Source organism: Manis pentadactyla, chromosome 3 (assembly GCF_030020395.1).
Source record: "Manis pentadactyla isolate mManPen7 chromosome 3, mManPen7.hap1, whole genome shotgun sequence".
In the NCBI taxonomy this organism is placed as follows: Eukaryota; Metazoa; Chordata; class Mammalia; order Pholidota; family Manidae; genus Manis; species Manis pentadactyla.
In genome coordinates, this window is record NC_080021.1 from 140741873 (window position 1) to 140764100 (window position 22228).

The following is a 22228-nucleotide window of genomic DNA, read 5'->3' on the forward strand; positions in this document are numbered from 1 at the left end:
TGTATATAGATGGTATTTAGAGCCAAAGAACTAGATCAGTGGTTCTCAACCAGAAATAATTTTGCCCCCACTCCCCACCCCAGGAAGCTTTTGGCAAGTCTGGAGACAATGTTGACATCATTATTGGCGCTGCTATGGCATCTAGTTAGTGGAGGCCGAGGATTCTGCTAAACATTCTGTGATGCACAGGACACCGGTCACAAACAAGGGTTTTTTTGGTCCAAATGTTAATAGTGCCAAGAGCCCTGGTTTACTATAACTTCCTGTTCAGGGAGATTGAGAGGAAATTAGCAAAGGAGATGAGCAGGCAGGTGGTTAAGGTAAGAATCAAGAGAGGGTCCTGAAAGTAAGTTAAACTTTTCCACAAGGAGAATGATGAAAAGATGGTAAATGAATTTGTGTTATTATGCAGGTGCTTCAAGTACTCGTCATGGATTGACTATAACCTAAACTTACAGGTTATAGTAAAGGGAAGGAACCTTTGTGACTATGATAGAAGTTCTCTAAAGTGATGATGGTAAAACTCTGGTTAGAATGGACCAAGGAGATATCAGGAGACACAGTTTTGAAGTGAAGAGAATCAGAAAGGGGCAGTAACCTGGAAGGGGAATGATGGGGAGTAGAGGAAGTTTGCCTTTTATATTTTAAGATTGGAAGTACTATTGCATGTTGGTATTATAATGGTAGTGCTCCTGTGGGGTGAAGGGGTGGAGGAGTTTAAATTAGGAGGAGAGTATAGGGCAATTGTTTTCTCCCCAAAAAATACAGAGAGGAATTACATCATTAGCTTTTGATCCCCAGAATAGGTCTTATAAATAGGTAAGCACCTTTGTTACATGGGCTGAAGTGTGAGGAAGAGGATTTCTTTGTTTCTCCAGCCATCGTTTTCCTCAGAGCTGTTTTTCTTGATCAGAAGGAGTGGTATGAGTGGTACCTTCGCAGTGGGAATCTGAACTGTTTTTTTTTTTTATTATTCATTTGATTTTTACTTGATTTATATGTGAATCCCACATTTCTCCCTTTTTTTTTAAAAATAAAATGCTGAAGTGGTGGGTAGATGCAAGATAAAGAGAAAACATAATTTAGTGCTGTAAGAGGGCAAATGTAGATGATCAGGTCTGTGCCTATAGACTAAGTATTAATCCAAGCTAGACAAGGGCAACAAAACATCCACAGATGCAGAAGATTGCTCTCAAAACAGGGGGGGTGAGGTTCTAAGCCTCACCTCTGTTGATCCCCAATTTCTCACCTGATGGCCCCCCTGCAACTGTGCCTGTCTTAGGTTGTTCCTCCCTTGAGGAATCTTACCCATCTCTGGCTAACCAGTCATCTTCCGGGGCCATACAGGGAAATGTAAAGTTGGTAAGTGAGAGAGAAGCAATATTCTTTGAAAGGTTAGCTTTTTACTTCTTTGCAGATTTATGCCCTGTGGCCTCTATGCCCAGCATTTGTCTTGAGGTATCTTTACCACTTGGAAGAGTTATGATACTCGGTAATTTTCGATATGAGGCACGAATTCTATTTAAGGGTTGTAATTAGGAAGGAAGAAGAAAAGCTATAGAAGTAGCAGACGGAAGAAAACATGGGAAGATTGATTATTTCTTTGACATAACTTCTTGTAGAGTAACATAAGCATGTATAGGTTTTAACTACTAATTAAATTGTGTACACACATTAACAGAATAGGAATACAGATACATAACAAAAGCAGACCTACAATTACCAGCCATATCCAGTGAAACCAAGAAAAACAGTTAGGTACCCTAGGCATTTGTGAAAACTTATCAATGATATGATGGATATTGTCTAACTGAATTTGAAAAGTTTGAGAAAAATCAGACAAATTAAAACAACACATTCTTGGAAATTGTTCACATCCCATATGTTCTTTTAACAGTAGATAGTCTATAGTCGCACGATTTTGGAGCACTGCAACTTGCACTTCTCGTAATTCTTGGTTGAGTTCTGACAATATAGAGCCAGTCAAATTTGTTGTTCTACTGTATGCACAGGCCAGCTTAGGTATCTCCTTCTTCATTCCAATGGCAAGTCCAGGAACCGGTGGGATGAATGCAGCTACAACTGCAATGAACTGTTTTGTATGGTCAGCTCTTTGGAAGTGGAGGAAATGCACCTCTCCCTCCCCCCCCCCAATATCTTTGTTTTAGTGAGATTGACTAGAAAGAAGTTGCGGTTTCTTCCAGGGCTGGGACAGCAACAGAACACATCCTCAGTCTGTGATTCCAGTTTGTATAGCCGATTCCCTAATTAGAATGTAACCTATCTCAGATCCACAACCCAGTCTGTCTTAGCACCACTCTGTGTTTAGAACAGAGCTGCAGACATGTAGGAGCTTCCAATATAATTGTCCTAACAAGACCAAAGCTGAATGCAGGGCCAAATTCTTCAGTGAGATATATAGTAGTCACTTGTGTATTCAAGCTGGATTTAAAAATGCATATATTTTCAGATACATTTTCTGTTGTCCTTTCCAGAGGGAAGAGAATTTCTACTATGTTGTGGTTATCCTAATGCCACAAAACAAACTATCCTACGGTTTGGCTTAGAACAAAATAGTTTTTTAAGATTGAGCAATTTTGGCAGGGTTCGGTGAAAGCCACTGGAGCGACTTGACTGGGTCTGCAGAATTACTTTCAAGAGGACTTATCCACATGGCAGTTTACTTGCCACGTGCTTTTCATCTGGGAGCAGTTGGGGTCTCAGTTCCTTTCCACAGGGCTACCTGTGCTTCTTTACAACATGGTGGATAGATTTCAAGGGTAAGTTTTCAAGAAAAATATAAGCTGTCAGTTATTTAAGGTCTGGGACCAAACCTGGCCCAGTGTCATTTCTCCCATCTTCTAATGATCCAGCAGTCTTAGCTTGCCCAGATTGAAGGGTCATAGGCCCCATTGCTTGATAGGTAGAATGTCAAAGAATCTGTGACCATCTTAAACTACACTGTTATCCTAGAGGGGAAGAACATTGGAGGAGCACATTTTTCTTCTCCAGTGTTTGCTCTTTTCCAAGGGAGAAGTAGTAGCTTAACTGCTTGTTGAAAATTGTGTAAGTAACTAGGTACACTTGACTGACCTCCTTTGGGATTCAGTCTGTCCACAGGAAGCATGCATTCTTGTCTGCTGCTCTTGCCCATGCTAATAAGGCTAGTAAGATAGGCTCAGCTCTTGTGGGAAGGCCTTTGGTTTTCTTTTTGGCTAAACGTTACGGTAATACAGATTAACAAAAGTTACTGTTGTACCCATTTAGAATTGTATAATTCCATGTTACTAAGTACCTTCATGGTGTTGTGTAACCATCACGATCACCCAGAACTTTTTTCATCACCCTAAAAAGAAATCCCATAACCATTAAGCACTCATTCACCATTCCTCCCAAAACCCCAGTCCCTGGAAACCACTAGTCTGCTTTCTGTCTCTAGATTTACCTACTTTGGGTATTTCATATAAATGGAATTACATTTTATGTAGCCTTTTGTGTCCAGCTTCTTTTACTTACAATTCCAAGGTTCATCCATGTACTAGCATGTGTCTATACTTCATTCTCTTCTAGGGCTAAATAATACTCCATCATGGATATCTCATTCATCTGTTGATGGACAATTTGAGCATTTGCATATTGAGAGTAAGGCTTATAACATTGCTCTGTAAGTGCCTGTGTGGGTCTCTGTTTTCCATTCTTTTGGATATATACCTGGAATGAAATATGCTAATTGTGTTAACATTTTGAGGAAGTGCCTATTTCCCACAGTAGCTGCACCATCTTACAGTCTCACCAGGGTTCCAGTTTTCTCTACATCTCTGCCAACCTTGCTATTTTTTGTTACTGTTTTGTTTCTAATCACAGCCATCCTACTAGGTGTGAAATGGTCTCTCTTTGTGGATTTGATTCACATTTCCCTAGTAACTTAACGCTGAGCATCTTTTCTTGTGCCTTATTGGCCATCTGTATGTTTTCTTTGGAGAAAATGTTTTCTCAGGTTCTTTGCATGTGCTTTTTTAATTGTGCTTTTTTTGTTCAGTTATAGAGGTTCTTAATATGTATTCTGGATATTAAACCCTTTCAGATAAAGTATTTGCAAATATTTCCCCCAATTTCTGTAGTCTGTATTTTTACTTTTTTGATAATGCCCTTTGCAGTTTTTCATTTTGATTAGGTCCAATTTACCTATTTTTTGTTGTTGCTGCTCATGCTTGGGTGCCATATTTAAGGATCCCTTGCCAAATCCAAGCTCATGGAAGATTTTTTTGCTATATTTTCATCCAAGTTTTAAGGATTTAGCTATTATAGGTCATTGATCCATTTGAATTGGTTCTGTGGTTCTGCGTTTGCAAAGGGAAGGCAGGATATTTTATCCATTCCCATCCCTCTCAACAAAGGAAAAGAAAAAAAAAGGACAAGGGCAAATAATGCCTCAAAAAGAGCATGATGGCTAGGTGTTAAAGTGTATGGCTGCAGAACATGTTCTTGGCCAACCTGAGATCTTTGGTTTTCCCAGAACAATCTTGAAGTTATTTATTTTCTTTTTATATCTGTCTCTGCCCACCTTCATGCACTACCACCCACTATGACCTATCTAGTGATCCAAGTGTGATTTGTGCCATACCCAGGAGCCAAGCTTACGGTCTGATGTAGTGTATGCACTGTGAACAGTCTTCATGTGGCACTCTTGGAAGTCCCAACATCACATACTAGACAGTGGTGGCACACCAGCCCAGCAAAGACATGTGGATGAAATTCATATAGAAAAGATGTGTGACTGATGCTAAGAATTTCTTTTCAAATGAGAAAGGTGTGAAAAACTGATTACACAGATAAGTGGGTGGAGATAGCCTCTTGGACATCCTCAAGAAATGGAGGAATTAGTTAAGGACAATAGGAAATGTTAATCTTTGAAGATGGTAGTATTAACCGGAATCAACTAAAAAACAAGCCCACCCCAGACTAAGTGGAATTGTTTTATCTGGGTAAGGCTTAGGCATGATTTTTTGAAGTTCCTGAAGTGACTGTAATATGCTGCCAGGGTGAGAGCCACTGGTTTTAAGGAAGTGGGAATATTAGTAATTCAAGGCATTGCTTCTCAACTTCATTGTGCATTCAGATCACCTGGGATCTTGTTAAAATGAATATTCTGATTCAAAAATAACTCAGAATGGATCCAAGGTATAAATGTAAAAGCTAAAACTACAAAACTCTTAGAAAAAAACATAGTGTAAATCTTTGTGATGCTGGACTAGGCAGTGATTTCTTAGATATAATCCATGCAATCAGTGAAAAGTTAACAATCAAACTTAAACGTTTTTGTGCCTCAGTAGATAAAGTAAAACCCATAGAATGGGTAAAAATATTTGCAAACCATGTATCTGATAATAATCTGGTATCTGGGTATGTAAAGGGCTCTTACAACTCAACAATTACAAGTATCAACAACCCAATCAAGGACGAAGGATTTGAATAGATATTTTTATTTTTCAACAGAAGATAAACAAGATGGTCAATAAGCACATGAAAAGATGCTTCCCATCATTAGGGAAATGCAGATCAAAACTTTAATGAGGTACACTTCACATCCACAAGGACAAAAAAATAAGTGCTGGCCAAGATTGCTGGTGGGGATGTAAAATAGTACAGCTACTTGGAAAAGAGTTCAGCAGTCTCTCAAAAGGTTAACAGCAAGAGTCCTAGCTACAGAAGGGGCAATGGTATATGTCCTGAGGGATTAATCCACTAGCTCCCTGTCTCTCAATCCCCTGAATTCAGGGTATAGGCAGCCACTACAACCTGGCCCACCCTTAAGGTGGAAAATCTTCCGAATTCTTTCATCTTGAGAAGGGAAATTCAAGTTAAACTCTGAGCTCTTTGCTTGTCATTCTAAAGATTAATGTTTCCTTAACTATTTCAAATCTAGGCCTAAAAGCTATAGTGATGTGATCTCTGATGATTTGAAGAAAGGCAGTCCCTTTTATCCAGGTGGCGGCCCAGGTAAGCAAGGCCTCATCTTGCTGAACATACACAGTTTTTCAGAACACCTACATAATTATGAGACTATGACTATGGTCAACAAGACAAAAGATCATTCTGTAACTGTGCCTGAAAACAGAGAAAAACATGAACATTGTCCAAACTACAAAAAGGACCAAATGCCTATGTCCTGGCTGATGTCCTTTTTTTTGAATGATGGCTTTAGCCTCACTTTGTTGCTCTCACCTTGTTAAGGTACTTGGTCATCCCCCACTTCCTCACAGCATCCCTCATAGCATCCATTAAGGTCCCTGCTTGCTTGAAGTCTCCCTCAAATTACCTAATGTGTTCAAATTGTAAGTCTTTTGTATTATTTTACTAAGATTTCCCCCCCACAGTTCTGGAAGTGTGTTCTCCCATATGCAATGAGCAATAATAAACCCAACTTAATGCTGGTGTGTTCCTGCATTATCTGGAGCTGAGTAGTGACTGCCCTTTTTTGGTAAGTTTTTGATAAGACATGCATTTTCCATTTTGTCACAGTCCTCACCACTCTATTACATGCCATATCCCACCATTATTGTTTTTGCTAGCTTAGCTTTCTGGCCATTCAAGTGTGTTGAGACCTGCCATGGACTGTCATGGTTTGAGACATTTACCCCAGCCACCATCTGATTGAGTCCTTGGATGTCCTAAGGTATGTTATATGTTAGATACTCAACATTAGGTCTGGGGTCTTCCTAAGTGATGGCCTATGAGTTTCCAACCTTCACCCACAAAGTGAAATTTAATTTCCACAGCATTTAAGATAGGAGGAAAATCATCCAGAAATTACCAGACTACATTCCACACATGAGATTCTATAGGGGTTAAAACAACTCCCTACACTGATGCCCAGCACAACTTAGGCTAATGTCTAATCGAATTCTTTTTTGGTAATCGATGTGCATTCATAATGCCCATAATCCAAATCTAAATCCTTTTGAATACACAGATTTGCTATTCAGTGAAGGGAGAATAAACTTGCATAACACAGTTTAAGAAAATTAAAATCCCTGGTCAGTATCTTTGATTAAAGTCAACCTGTTTTAATTTCTCCTTGCATCCCACCTACTGAAAAATGGCTCATCAGAGCATATGCAAGAGGCACAGGGAGTCTTCATGGTTACCCAGTGAGCTTGTGATCATACTGTACCGGAGCCCAGCCTTTTCTGGGTCCTGATTCCAGAGCTGGTGCTCAGCGAGTCACTGCATCACTCAGGCTTCAAGAGCATCAAAGACCCTGCCTGATTTGCCCTGGCCCTGGGGTTGAAGGCGGCCCTGGCAGCAGTGAAGGAGGAAGGCCTATCAGAGCCGAAAGATTTAAGATTCACACAGAAGGTGTTCATAGTTTCCTTCACAGAAAAGCAGAGGAGTGAAATTTTTTGTCCTATAGCCATACTCCCTGACAACAGGAGCTAACTTTTGTTGAGTAGTTAACTGTGTTGGTTTTTGGTCTCAGCACGTTGCTTGTGTTCTCAGTTCTCACAACCTTATATGGCAGGCAAGTGTCCCCATTTTATAGGAGAGGAAAATGTTTAACCTCAGCTTCCTCCAATGGTGGAGCTCTACCAGAGAGAGTGGTAAGTGGTATTTGTAGGTGTGAAGAGAATGGAAATTTCTGACCAGGATTCCCACCTAGCCTTAATAGTGCCCACTATATGTATATATAAGAGCCTGCTTGCACATCTGTGGGATGTTTACTGGGAACAGAGCAGCTGGTCAGTCATGGGAGTACTGGCCCAGGGGAGGGATGGAGAGGAAACTCATTCTCTCCTCTCTTCAGTTCCTGGTATGTAATTGTTCAGGCATCTGCCAGTCACCAGAGACGTGCTCAGAGAGTTCCTCTGGTTGCTCGGGGTAGGGAGTGGAGAGCGGGGAGAGCAAGGAAAGAAAGAGTGGTGCGATCTTGGGTGCAGAGAGCTTGGAGAGTGAGAAGAGAAGCCTGGAGGGAGAAGTAGGAGAGAACAGTGGCTTGGGGAGGGAGCTAGGAGAGCATTAAACCCATGCTGGCGAGCAGTGTGTGGAGTCCAGAGGGACTGAGACCTACTGCCATGAGAACAAATGTGGTACACCTTTTAAACCCCCAACTTCTGCCCTTACCTTTAGTCTATCTCACCGTATTCATAGGCAGCTTGCCTAGGGGCTGGAAATCCCTGCCTCCCAGAGCAACAGTAGGGTTGAAGGAATCTTTAATTGGCACTTATTTTGCACCATGGCGAACACTTCTCATCTGCCCCTTCTTCCCAGGTCCTAGAGGCTGGCAGTGGTATGATCAGGTCTGGGTGGGATGCAGAATTCCACTGTCCCTGATCCAGGGACATGTCCCCTGGCCGCTGGAGGGGTGCTCAGGGCTGAGAGGAATTTGTGCTTGCTGGGCCACCAGAGGGCAGTACCAGCTTCACCTCAGTCTCCCTGAGGCCACTTGGGAAGACGTTGTCTCACCCACCCCCATCGTCAATGCATCCTTTTTTAAAGAACTATTTTCTGATGCCCTTTTTACCACCTTGAAATTAATTGTCAAGCAAAAAACAAATATGATTACTTAACTAAGGAAAAAGGAAAGTAACTTGTAATGAAGTAATGGGTTTCGATATATATATATATAGTGCTTGGGACGGGGCTCCACTAGATGTACACAGTGGAGTAGGTGGATGTTTGTGCCTATCCGTGGCTCACCATGAAGAGTTACAAGTGCAGGTGGATGTAGGAGTGTGAGACTGGTGACCCAACCACACTGATTTCTGAAATGGTTAACAACTCCTGTTAAGGTTAAAAATAGAATGGAATACCATGTTCCTTTATGGATTCTTAGAAATTTCAGTGTATATTAAAATTATAAAATAATAAAAAAAATTTCCATTTATTTTATAAAATAGATTTGGATTCCAGACTCATATAATTATAAATAGGCTTTTTCATTTTGTCCTACATTCATGTCTGGTGAGATATTTGAAAATCAATTCTGTGAGGAACTGCCTTCACTGAGAACTCTAGCCTGTGTCAGGGGATGAGATGCCCAATCTTCCCACCCCAAGTTAAGGCACTTGAGAGGCAGGGCTTTGTGTGACTTGTCCTCAAACCCTGCTGAGTGCCCAACACAGGACCCAGTACAGACTTACTGAGTACAATGGAGTGATTGAATATTTATGCCTGGGGGTGACTCAGGTGGCCAGAGTATGCTGACAACTTGAGGACCTGGACCCTGAAAATGAGGGTTAGTGAAAACTGAAGCCAGGCAGGAGGTGCCCAAATAGCCTGGCAGAGTGGAAAATCTGAGGCTTCATATTTCTTAGGTAAGATCTATCCACCTGCAAGGGCCTTTCCGTCTCCCTGGTGCCCCATGCTCATTTTCTATTTGTAGTTCCCAAAAGACTGCATTCCCTTGTGAAAGAAAACAGGTAACTGTTTCCAAAACTCTCTGGCCAGAGGCAGCCAGTGGCCGTGCAGAGTGGCTGGTTCCTGTGGCTCTAGTTAGGATATAGGGATAAGGAAGTTTCTTCCTCAAGCCCCATGGGGGAAGGGCTCAAACCAAGCCCATGCTGGCCTGACTGCTTCCCTACCTGGTGCCCAGTAAGCTGCACACCAAGAATGCACTGGTCTCCAACTTCCTGTGTAGCCCTGGCCAACCCAGCTGCTGCTGGCACATTGCTGCCCAGTGGAAGATTTCATTTTATGTCTTGGCCAGTCCTTCCTTGTCTTCCTAGCGTCCATCACAGAAGGCTTTCACAGCAGGAAGGTGGGTGGGCTGACACCAGCCTGCTTTCACAGAGGTCTCTATGTAAAAAGGGGGAGGATGCAGACTGGATCTGAGCCCATGCTTCATTCACTCAAGTTCCACCTTTGCAGTGATTTATATCCATGAACTATGTGTACTTTTAATTTATCTTGAAATGACCCAAGGGAGAAAGGGTTAGGAGATATGTGGTGTGACATGACTTGCTGACTGGTGGTTGATTTTGTATCCATTTCTGCCCGAGACCAACTTCCAGGGGATGCCAAGGATAGTGAAGTTTCATTTATTTGTCCAAATACAGAAAAGAATGTTCTAAATAAGGTTATGATTTACAGTATCAATTTAAAGAATTTCCTCTGATCATCTGATTAGGTCATAGGAATTTAAACTTCAATTAAAGCTTACATTTAAAGTTTCCTCTCCTAATATTCAAGAGCCTGATGAAAAAGTAATCCAAATTCCTTAAAATACACTCAAACAAGCATATCTCAACACACTGTGGTTTGTTCACCTTAGAAAAACTTAGAATACAGAATCAACAAGGATACTAGAACATGATTTGTGATGGAATAAGAGATTTATGCCTAATTCTGTTCTGGACCATGGATATGAAATGATTCTCACTTCATTTTAAAGATTCCACAATTGTAGCAATTATCTCTGAAAGACTTTTGTCAACACTGATTTGGATGAAATTTTCTGGAGCTGATGGGGGCTCCAGAGTATCAAACTGGGACTGCAGTAACTCAGGGGGCATAAAATGTCCTGTTCTCTTGAGTAAGCGTCCAGAGATGATCTCAAATGACCCACTTAGATGGACCACCAGGAGTTCCACCTCAGCCGGATTCTCTTCCTTCACTGAATCATCACACTTGGGAGGTGCACCATCTTTCCCTCGAATTAAGATGTCTCTGTACGCTTTTTTCAGAGCTGAACAGGCTAGAATCACGTGCTGTCTGGAGGCTACATCACTGTTTAAATAAAAAAAGTGAGGAGAGGTGCTGAAGAATAAAGACATTTGAAATAGTTGGTGTTGGAGACCAGAAAAAGATGGTGCTGTGAGAAGCAAGGCAGAAATATTCTCCCCAAATCACATATAATATGAAAATACAGCAAATACAACTAATCCTAAAAGAGTGACCAGAAAGATTTCCACAGACGGCCTACATCTGGGGAAAGACAGTCTCACAGAAAAGGGTAAAGTAGTAAAGCCGTGATCCAAGCGGACCCAAGCCCGCCCACCAACCCAGCTCACTGGTGGAAAGAAGAGAAACAGAGCAGGGAGGGGGTAGAAGCCTGAGTGGAGTATGCTAAAGCCTGTGCGAGAAACTAGGGTCTGGATCAGGACTCCCAGAGGCGTAAAGTAGGAGCACACTGGTGAGGTTCCCCCTAGATCCAGGGCTCTGAAGCAACTCTGGCTTAGTGGGAAGGCAAGAGGGGAATCAAGGCAAGGTACAGGCCATGCTGGAAAAGAGTGGTTAAATCCAGTAGGCCTGGCAGAGGAGGTGACTGACCACTGTCACCCAGGCTCCAAGGCAAGGGGACACCCTTACAGAGAAAAGGCCAACCAGGTGTCCTGCACCTGCTTTTCTCTCTTCCGGGTGGGCAATTCCTCTTCAAGTTTAAAGCCAGACACACCTCTGGCATGCATTCCAAAGAACTGGGAGCAATTTTGATCCCCAGACCCTAAAAAGTGCTTTATCTTCTGCACACAAGCCTGGCCTCAATACAAACTCTCTAATGGAAAGGCTTGACCCCTGAGAGAAGTATACAATATAATAAGGTTATGCACCTGAATTTATTTTAATGCAAGGAAAGAAAATAGTCAAAAGTCCTGTGAACTACTACAATATGGAACTGGTTTTCTGAATTATTTTGGTGGGAATCTATTCTACTTATTGGGTTCATTATCTTCAAAAACTGGGAGGTTTTTAAAGTAGACTCCCTGAAACAGAAGAAATTTATTTTCTGCAATACAGCCTGGCTTTAAATGACTGGTGCTAGAATTGTACTTGCATTTCATTTCCAGTCCCCTGGAGACACACAGTCCCTATCAGTTTAGAGCCTTCATCGGCCCTGTTAGTCTGGGGCCATCTAAACCTTAACCCAGTTATATAAACTGCTCACCCGTAGAGTGTATTCTTGAAAACTGAGATACTTTTTAGTCAAATAAGCTAAAAGGAAAGGCAATTGGATATCAGTAACTCAAATCTCTGTATCAGTTCATCTGTCTGTGTATATGTTCTTTTATGAAAAGTGTTGCCAACTGTAGTCATTATGTCTCAATCTGTATGTTTGTGTGTCTAAGCATGTAAATGAAAGATTTTTCTACCTCTGGATGGTATTAATAAAATTTATTTAAAGACAAGCGCTTGTGAAAATTGGGCATTCTAAAATTTCCAGAAAATTCTAATAGAAAATATTAAGTATTAATGCTAATTTAAGTTGAACTGAAACGGACATGTCTATATGGTTATCAGCTGCCTAAGTTTACCTAAAGTCATTCAAGTTGATGTTATCTGCTAAATCTTTCAAGAATAAAATGCTTAGAGGCTTGACTTTGTCTAATATTCAGTAAAGGTTTTGTAAGTAATCTAGCATAGTTATTAGGAATGAGTGAACTAAATAAGTGTGGCAAGTGAACACCTTAATAATTATGTGTTACAGTGTGTATACCTACCTACAGCCTGAAAATCTTTGTGAAAACCTTAAAGTTTTGCTAAGTTAAGAAGATATACTTTGTGCTTAGTGAGAGATTGTGCTATAAAGCTCATGGTTACAGAAATTATAAAATGTTCATAAATTTGTCAATCCAAAGAATGCTAGTGTAACAGCTTATAATAGCCTGCTTCTCAGTGTTCACTAAAAATTAAGGTACCTAATGGTTTTAAGTTCTAATTAAAACTACTTAAAGTAATAAGGAAAACATATCTGCATGCAAAAGAATGTGTCTTTTGATAAAGTATCTTTGTTCTAAAGTACAGCTGTTTATTTATAGGGAGAAATCTAAATGTAAAAAGAAGGTTGTAGAAAGTTTGTGGAAGAATTTAATACGGTCATGCTATATAAAATTAAAGCAAATGAGTCAGTATCAAGGACACAGCAAAATTAGAATTTTGTTTTCAGTTAAAAAGACAGTTTTCTTAACTGTTAGTCTGCTCTTAATATTGAAAGATTGCAAAGGGTTCTCTAATTGTTTTATCAAAGCAGTTTCTCATGCTTAAAGTCTCAGTGAGTTGTCAGAATATTTAAGAAAATGAGATCTTAATATTAAAAGGACTAAAAGCTAAACTTTGCTAACAACTGTGTAACCTTCTTTATTTGCCTTTGTGGTATTTTGTTGTCATTCTGGTTAAATGGATAAGTACTGCTTCATGGCAACGTACAATTCTATTTAAGCAAGTGCCAAAAAAAAAAAAAAATCAAATGCAAAAAGGTGCTTTTACCTCTAGTTAACTCTGATATTTTCCAGAGGGCTCCTGGAACATGTCAGAGGAATTTTTTCTCATTGGAGAAAGTATTTGGCTAATTTGGCTTATTTATCTGATATATAATTACCTGCTTAATTACCTGGAAAGCACTGTCAAAGGGAATGATGCTAAAATTTGTTACTGAATGTTTTGTGTTACAGAAATATCCAAATTTACTTTTGTCAACTGTCTTACAGTAAGCTCTCGTCAGATCTTTGACCATTGTCATTTGTAAGTTTTTTGTCATTTATAGTCACTGTTTTGTTACTCCTAAACTAGTAAAGAACTAGATTTCAGCAGAACAGGTATTGGTTACATAGGATTAAGTAAACTAAGGAAGATGATTTTGTGGCTTTTTGTTTCAAATGTTGCTGATAAAGTGTTTTAAGCTTTTTCTCTTAAGCTGACAACAGTTTATTAAATGACTAATCTTTATAAGCAGAATTGAAACTTATCTTTCTCTCTACCTGATCCCTCCAGAATTTAAAAACTCTCAGTGACTATTTTTCTATTTCATGGCAGTATGTTTATTTGCATAAGTTCAATAAGAACCTGCTTTCCTTGTAAGAGGGCCAATTAAAAAGACAGGTTATACTACCAAGGCTTTGACTGGAATGTCATACCTGAGAGACATGTGCATAAACTCAGATGTGAACAGCTTTAAGGAACTAAGATTGACTTTATAAAGCCAACAAAGCCCCTTGGAAGAACTGGCCTGGTACCTTGCTTACAGGGTTCCCAGCAGCCTTACCAGGTGAGTAAGGAAGGTCACTTCCTGGCAGGTGCAGGAACCTCAGGAATGTCTTGGGAACCTCAAGAAGAAAGGAATTTGCCCAAATCTACAGGTACTGCAGGCAAAACCTGACGGCAAGTCTGGCTTGGCTTTCTGGCTTTGAGAGGCCTTTAAAAGTTCAATCTGAAATTCCTTACAAAAAGTTCCAGCAAAGCACATTTAAAAGAGCCTATGTAATCAATTGCTCTTCTTGCTGCACTTATGCAAATAATAAAGCCAAGTGTTAATTATTTTATTAATCTGGTTACTTCTAATAAAAATGAGGGTGATTTTAGAGAAAAGTATTGTTTCAATAATGCAGCCTTATCCATACCAAATCCTAATACTAGTTATTGGGACATAAACTAGATCCAGAATTCTAGCTTCTTCAAAATATCTGGCTATGATTTTCTAGATGTTTTACTTTTCTCCTATCATTTCAATTAAAGTTTTACTATTTCTAGTTCTCATATTGTACCATGCATCCTTAATCTCATCAAGTTTGTCCTTCCAGAATGGAAAATCCAACTCCAGATATTGCCACTTAACCTAATAACACAATTTGTTCTGTCTTGCCTAGAAGCCACAAAACTGCAAATAGTAATAGAAATGGAACCTGGAATAGAAGTGCCCATCTTCCAAGGCCCTCTCAACTGACCACTGATGGAGACCTAACTGCACCCTTTACTGTGCCCCTTTTCAGCATGAAGCAGCCAGAGCGGTCGTCACCCCCTTTCCCTAGCAGCAGCTAGGGTCTCCATCTGTAGAGGGGGGAATGAGACAGGGACCGCGGGTGTAGTCAGTGTAAGGTGAGGGCCTCTGGGAAAAGCAGGGCGGAATATTTACAGTGAGAGCAATGTAACAATGGGCAAAGAAGTCCCCATTGAAACTCTGTTAAGCATTATGCAAAGTAAAGGTCACACTAATTCTCTAGGGTAAAGATATAGACATCTTCAGTGAGATCAGTTAAAGGTCAAAAGGCCAGAAGCAACTGGCCTGGAATGTTTGAGTGTTCTGCAAGGGTATCAGCATAACCCGTGACCCCACTGTCAGCCCTAACAATCAGACTATGGTATGACCCAGCCCACCTTGACAGGGCAGGTGATACAAGTCCACACCCCTAAGTTTTTTTCATCTTCTCGAAAAATCTTCAACTGCCTATAAAACCCCCTAGACAACGCATCACTATGGGCTCTCTTGTCCCCTTCTGGTGTAAGCCAGGAGCTCTATTCTCTCACTTTATTTCTAAATAAAAGCCTGTACCTTGCTCTCCTAAAAAAAAAAAAAAAGGGGGGGGGCTTGAAAGACCTCCCAACAGTGAGAGGGCTGCTAAAGGGGCAAGGATTACACAGAGCTTATTGCTCAGGAGAAAGGACAGGTGGGAAAATCACTGCGGCACACAGCCCAGCAGATTGGGAACTTTCAGGAGCTTCAGGCGCTCCATCCGCCTGGCTGGCAATGCAGCCCTGAGGACCACCACCATGATATGCAGCCTGCCGCTCCTTCTTCCCAGCTGGCACCTGCTTGCAAACCTGCTGCCCCTGCCATCGCACAAGGCCAGCTGGAGGGCAGCCCCACCTACAGCAGTACAGGGGCATATCACAGACACTGCTCCCTGTGTGCTGGGCTCACTGTCTGTGGCTATGGAGGCAGGTACTGCAGCTGGGAAGCAGGAAAGAGCTCTTTCCTCTGGCAAGCACTGGTGCCTCTTGCCTACAACCCCTGCCATTGCTCCAGATGCTGGGCAGCTCCAGAGAGTAGAGCTGCTGCTGGGCACTAGAGGGTGCCACCTACACAAAGCTATTATTCTACATTATTCAGTAGGATTATGAAAAGGCAGAAGAACCTTGTTCAATCCAAAATCCCTCAAACACCAGAAAGAGGACTCTGTGAAACTGAAATCACCAATTTTCCTGATAAAGATTTCAAAATAAAAGTTATAAACATTGCTAAAAGAGCTGCAGAAAAATATACAAGATCTCAGGGATGAATTCAAGAAAGAGAAACTTTGAAAAATACACTATCTGAAATGATACCATACAATGGAGGGATTTAAAAGCAGACTAGAAGAAGTAGAGGAGATGGTAAATAAAATAGAACTTAGAGAACAGGAATACAAAGAAGCTGAGGAACAGAGAGAAAAAAGGATCTCTAGAAATATAACTCCGACCTATCCAAAGGAAACAATATTCACTTTATACAGATACAAGAAAAGGATACCAAGTGTCCTTGAGGAAATAATTGCTGAAAACTTCCCCAATCTGGGGAAGGAAATAGTCTCCCAAGCTATGGAAGTTCATAGATCTCACAACACAAGGAAACCAAGGAAGACACCACCAAGAGATGTAATAATTAAAAAGGCAAGGATCACAGACAAGAACAGAGTACTAAAAGGAGCCAGAGAGAGAAAAAAGATCACATACAAAGGAAAACCCATCAGGCTATCATCAGACTTCTCAATGAAACTCTACAGGCCAGAAGGGAGTGGCATGATATATTTAAAGCAATGAAATAGAAGGGCCCCGAACCAACAATACACTACCCGGCAATATTATATAAATTTGAGGCAGGGATTAAACAGTTTCCAGATAAGCAAAAGTTGAGACAATTTACCACCCACAAACCATCTCTACAGTGTATTTTGGAGGGACTACTATAGATGGAAATGCTCCTAAGGTAAATAGCTCTCATCAGAGAAAATAAAACCACAGTAAAGGAAGTAGCCCAATTACTTATTAAACAAATGCAATATTAAATCAGCTACCCACAAAGTCAAGGACACACAAAGAGTACAGAATATGACACCTAACATATAAAGAGTAGAGGAGGAAGAAAAAGAAGGGAGGAAAAAAAAAAAGAAACTTTAGGTTGTGTTTATAATAGCATAATCGAGATAAGTTAGACTGGTAGATAGTAAAGAAGCTGCACTTGAACCTTTGGTAACCACGAATACAAAGCCAGCAATGGCAATAAGTATATATCTATTGGTAATAACCGTAAATGTAAATGGACTGAATCCACCAATAAGAAGACATAGAGTTATAGAATGGATAAAAAAACAAGACACGTCTATATGCTGCCTACAAGAGTCTCACTTCAAAAACAAAGACATACACAGACTAAAAGTGAATGGATGGAAAAAAATATTTCATGCAAACAATAGGGAGGAAAAAAAAGCAAATGGCAATACTTGTATCAGATAAAATACTCTTCAAAACAAAGAAAGTAACAAGACATTATACAGTGATAAAGGGGTCAGTCCAACAAGAGGATATAACCATTATAAATATCTATGCACCCAACATAGGAGCACACAAATATATGCAACAAATACTAATAGAATTAAAGAGGGTAATAGAATGCAATGCATTCATTCTAGAATACCAACACACCACTCACTTCAAAGGACAGATCAACCAGACAGAAATAAGTGAGACAGAGGCACTGAACAACACATTAGACAGGTGGACCCAACAGACCTCTAACAGAACACTCCACCCAAAAGCAGCAGGATAAACATTCTTCTCAAGTGCACATGGAACATTTTCCAGAATATATTATATACAAGGCCACAAAGAGAGTCAGGAAATTCAGAGGAATTGAAATTGTGCCTACCAACTTCTTAGACTAAAAAGTATGAAACTAGAAATAAATTATGCAAAGAAAACAAAAAAGCCCACAGACACATGGAGACTTAACAACATGCTCCTAAATAATCAACGGATCGATAACCAAATAAAAAGAGAAATCAAGCAATATATGGACACAAATGAAAACCACAACTAAACAGTCCAAAATCTATGGGACACAGCAAAGGCAGTTCCAAGAGGAAAGTATATAGCAATACAGCCCAACCTCAAGAAAGAAGAACAATCCCCAATGAACAGCTGAAACTCACAATTAATGAAACTAGAAAAAGAACAAATGAGGCCCAAAGACAGTAGAAGGAGGGACATAATAAAGATGAGGGCAGAAATAAATAAAATTGAGAAGAATAAAACAATAGAATCAATGAAATCAGGAGCTGGCTCTTCGAGAAAATAAACAAAATAGATAAACCCCTAGCCAGACTTATTAAGAGAAAAAGAGTCTACACACATAAACAGAATGAGAAATGAGAAAGGAAAAATCACTACAGACACCACAGAAATACAAATAATTATTAGAGAATACTATGAAAAATTATATGACAACAAACTGGATAACCTAAAAGAAATGGACAACTTTCTAGAAAAATACAACCTTTCAAGGCTGACCAAGGAAGAAAGAGAAAATCTGAACAGACCAATTACCAGCAACAAAATTGTACTGGTAATCAAAAAACTACCTAAGAGCAAAATCCCGGGACCAGATGGCTTCACCACTGAATTTTATCAAATATTTAGCAAAAACCTAATACCCATTCTCCTTAAAGTTTTCCAGAAAATAGAAGAGGAGGGAATACTTCCAAACTCATCCTATGAGGCCAGCATCACTTTTAATACCCAAACCAGGCAAAGACACCACAAAAAAAAAAGAAAATTACAGACCAATATCCCTGGTGAACATAGACGTAAAAATACTCCACAAAATATTAGGAAACCGAATTCAAAAATACATCAAAAAGATCATCGATCATGATCAAGTAGGATTTATTCCAGGACTGCAAGGATGGTACAACATTTGAAAATCCATCAACATCATCCACCACATCAACAAAAAGAAGGACAAAAACCACATGATCATCTCCATAGATGCTGAAAAAGCATTTGACAAAATTCAACACCTATTCATGATAAAAACTCTCAACAAAATGGGTATAGAGGGCAAGTACCTCAACATAATAAAGGCCATATATGACAAACTCACAGCCAACATTATATTTAACAGCGAGAAGCTGAAAGCTTTTCCTTTAAGATTGGGAACAAGACAAGGATGCCCACTTTCCCCACTTCTATTCAACATAGTACTGCAGGTCCTAGCCACAGCAATCAGACAAAACAAAGAAATAAAAGGCATCCAGACTGGCAAGGAAGAAGTTAAACTGTCCCTGTTTGCAGATGACATGATATTGTACATAAAACACCCTAAAGAATCTACTCCAAAACTACTAGATCTAATATCCGAATTCAGCAAAGTTGCAGGATACATAATTAATACATACAGAAATCTGTGGCATTCCTACACACTAACAATGAAGTAGCAGAGAGAAAAATCAGGAAAACAATTCCATTCACAGTTGCATCAAAAAGAATAAAATAACTAGGAATAAACCTAACCAAGGAAGTGAAAGACCTATACTCTGAAAACTACAAGACACTCATGAGAGAAATTAAAGAAGATAGTAATAAATGGAAACACATCCCATGCTCATGGATAGGAAGAATTAATATTGTCAAAACAGTCATCCTGCCTAAAGCAATCTACAGATTCAATGCAATTCGTATCAAAATACCAATAGCATTCTTCAATAAACTAGAGAAAATCATCCTAAAATTCATATGGATGGTGAAGGGGAGAGTCTAGTAAACATAATGTTCCTCATATAATTGTAGATTAATGATAAAATAAATAATAATAAATAAATAAATAAACATTAAAAAAAATTCATATGGAAGCACAAAAGACCTTGAATAGCCAAAGCAATACTGAGAAAAAAGAATAAAGCATGGGGAATTATGCTCCAAAACTTCAAGCTCTACTACAAAGCCACAGTAATGAAGACACTTTGGTATACAAGAACAGACCCATAGATCAGTGGAACAAAACAGAGTCCAGATATAAACTCACACATATATGGACAATTAATATATGATAAAGGGGCCATGGATATACAACAGAGAAATAAAAGCCTCTTCAACAACTAGTGTTGGCAAAACTGGACAGCTACATGTAAGAGAATGAAACTGGATTACTGTCTAACTCCATACACAAAAGTAAACTCAAAATGGATCAAAGACCTGAATGTAAGTCATGAAACCATAAAATTCTTAGAAGACAACATAGACAAACATCTCCTGAATATAAACATGACCAAGTTTTTCCTGAACACATGTCCTCAAGCAAGGGAAACAAAAGCAAAAATAGGAACACAAGAGACTACATCGAACTAGGAAGCTTCTGCACAGCAAAGGGCATCATCAGCAGAACAAAATGGGATCCTACAGTTTGTGAGAATATATTCATCAACGACATATCTAATAAGGGGTTAACATCCAAAATATATAAAGAACTCACATGACTCAACATCCAAAAACCAAAAAACCCAATTAAAAAATGGGCAGAGAGGTGGGAGCAAAGATGGCAGCATAAGTAGAGCAGCGGAAATCTCCTCCCAAAACCACATATATTTATGAAAATACAAAAAAGACAACTCTTCCTAGAATAGAGACCAGAGGACACAGGACAACATCCAGACCACATCCACACCTGCGAGAACCCAGCGCCTCACGAAGGGGTGCTTTTTGGAAGTCTTAAAGGGACAGGGACCCCAAAACCGGATGGAAGCGTCCCGGGACACTTAGTCCAGAGGCAAGGAATCTGGGGATCTCTAGGCACTCTAACCCCCTGGGCAGCAGGGAGCACGGAGGCCCCTCACAGAGATAAATAGCCTCCCAGCCACTCCCCCTCCAACGCGGCTCCACCATTTCGGAGCTGCAGCCCAAGCCAGGCCACGCCCACAGCAACAGCAGAGATAAACTCCATAGCAGCCGGGCAGGAAGCAGAAGCCCTGTCTGTGCACAGCTGCCCAGCACAAGCCAATAGAGGTCGCTGTTCTCCCAGGAGAGGAGGGCCACAAACCAACAAGAAGGGAAGTTCTTCCAGCCGTCACTCGTGTCAGCTCTGCAAACTATCTCTATCACCATGAAAAGGCAAAATTACAGACAGACAAAGATCACAGAGACAACACCAGAGAAGTAGACAGAACTAAACAGTCTTCCTGAAAAAGAATTCAAAATAAAAATCATAAACATGCTCACAGAGATGCAGAGAAATATACAAGAGCTAAGGGATGAAGTCTGGAGGGAGATTACAGACGCCCAGAAAGAGATTACAGACATGAAACAAAATCTGGAAGGATTTATGAGCAGAATGGATAAGATGCAAGAGGCCATTGATGGAATAGAAACCAGAGAACAGGAATGCATAGAAGCTCACATAGAGAGAGATAAAAGGATCTCCAGGAATGAAACAATATTAAGAGAACTGTGCGACCAATCCAAAAAGAACAATATCCGTATTATAGGGGTACCAGAAGAAGAAGAGAAAGAAAAAGGGATAGAAAGTGTCTTTGAAGAAATAATTGCTGAAAACTTCCCCAAACTGGGGGAGGAAATAATCGAACAGACCACGGAAATACACAGAACTCCCATCAGAAAGGACCCAAGGAGAACAACACCAAGACACATAATAATTAAAATGGCAAAAATCAAGGACAAGGAAAGAGTTTTAAAGGTAACTAAAGAGAAAAAGGTCACCTATAAAGGAAAACCCATCAGGCTAACATCAGACTTCTCGACAGAAACCCTACGGGCCAGAAGAGAATGGCATGATATATTTAATGCAATGAAACAGAAGGGCCTTGAACCAAGGATACTGTATCCAGCACAATTATCATTTAAATATGATGGAGGAATTAAATAATTCCCAGAAAAGCAAAAGTTGAGGGAATTTGCCTCCCACAAACCACCTCTACAGGGTATTCTAGAGGGACTATTCTAGACGGGAGCACTCCTAAAACTAAACAGATGTCACCAGAGAAAATAAAATCACAGCAAAGAAAGGAGACAAACCAAATACTAACTAAAGGCAAAAAAATAAAATCAACTACCCACTAAAAGCAGTTAAAGGAAACACGAAAGAGCACAGAACAAAACACCCAACATATGAAGAAAGGAGGAGGAGGAATAAGAAGGGAGAGAAGAAAAGAATCTCCAGACAGTGTATATAACAGCTCAATAAGCGAGCTAAGTTAGGGAGTAAGATACTAAAGAGGCTAACCTCGAACCTTTGGCAACCGCGAATTTAAAGCCTGCAGTGGCAATAAGTACATATCTTTCAATAGTCACCCTAAATGTAAATGGACTTAATGCACCAATCAAAAGACACAAAGTAATAGAATGGCTAAAAAAAGCAAGACCCATCTATATGCTGCTTACAAGAAACTTACCTCAAACCCAAAGACATGCACAGACTAAAAGTCAAGGGATGGAAAAACATATTTCAAGCAAACAACAGAGAGAAGAAAGAAGG

At 40.0% G+C, this 22228-nt stretch overlaps 1 protein-coding gene across 5 annotated transcripts in view; it reads right to left on the reverse strand.

The window, feature by feature from the left end:
- Nucleotides 1-10021: 10021 nt before the first annotated feature.
- Nucleotides 10022-22228, reverse strand: part of IDNK (IDNK gluconokinase) — a 37639-nt gene continuing 25432 nt past the window's right edge. For all 5 annotated transcript variants that reach the window (XM_057498549.1, XM_057498550.1, XM_057498551.1 and 2 more), the window contains one exon: nt 10022-10725. In XM_057498549.1, the coding sequence (XP_057354532.1) occupies nt 10380-10725 (346 nt within the window). In that variant the 3' untranslated portion in view covers nt 10022-10379. The remainder of the gene's footprint in view (nt 10726-22228) is intronic.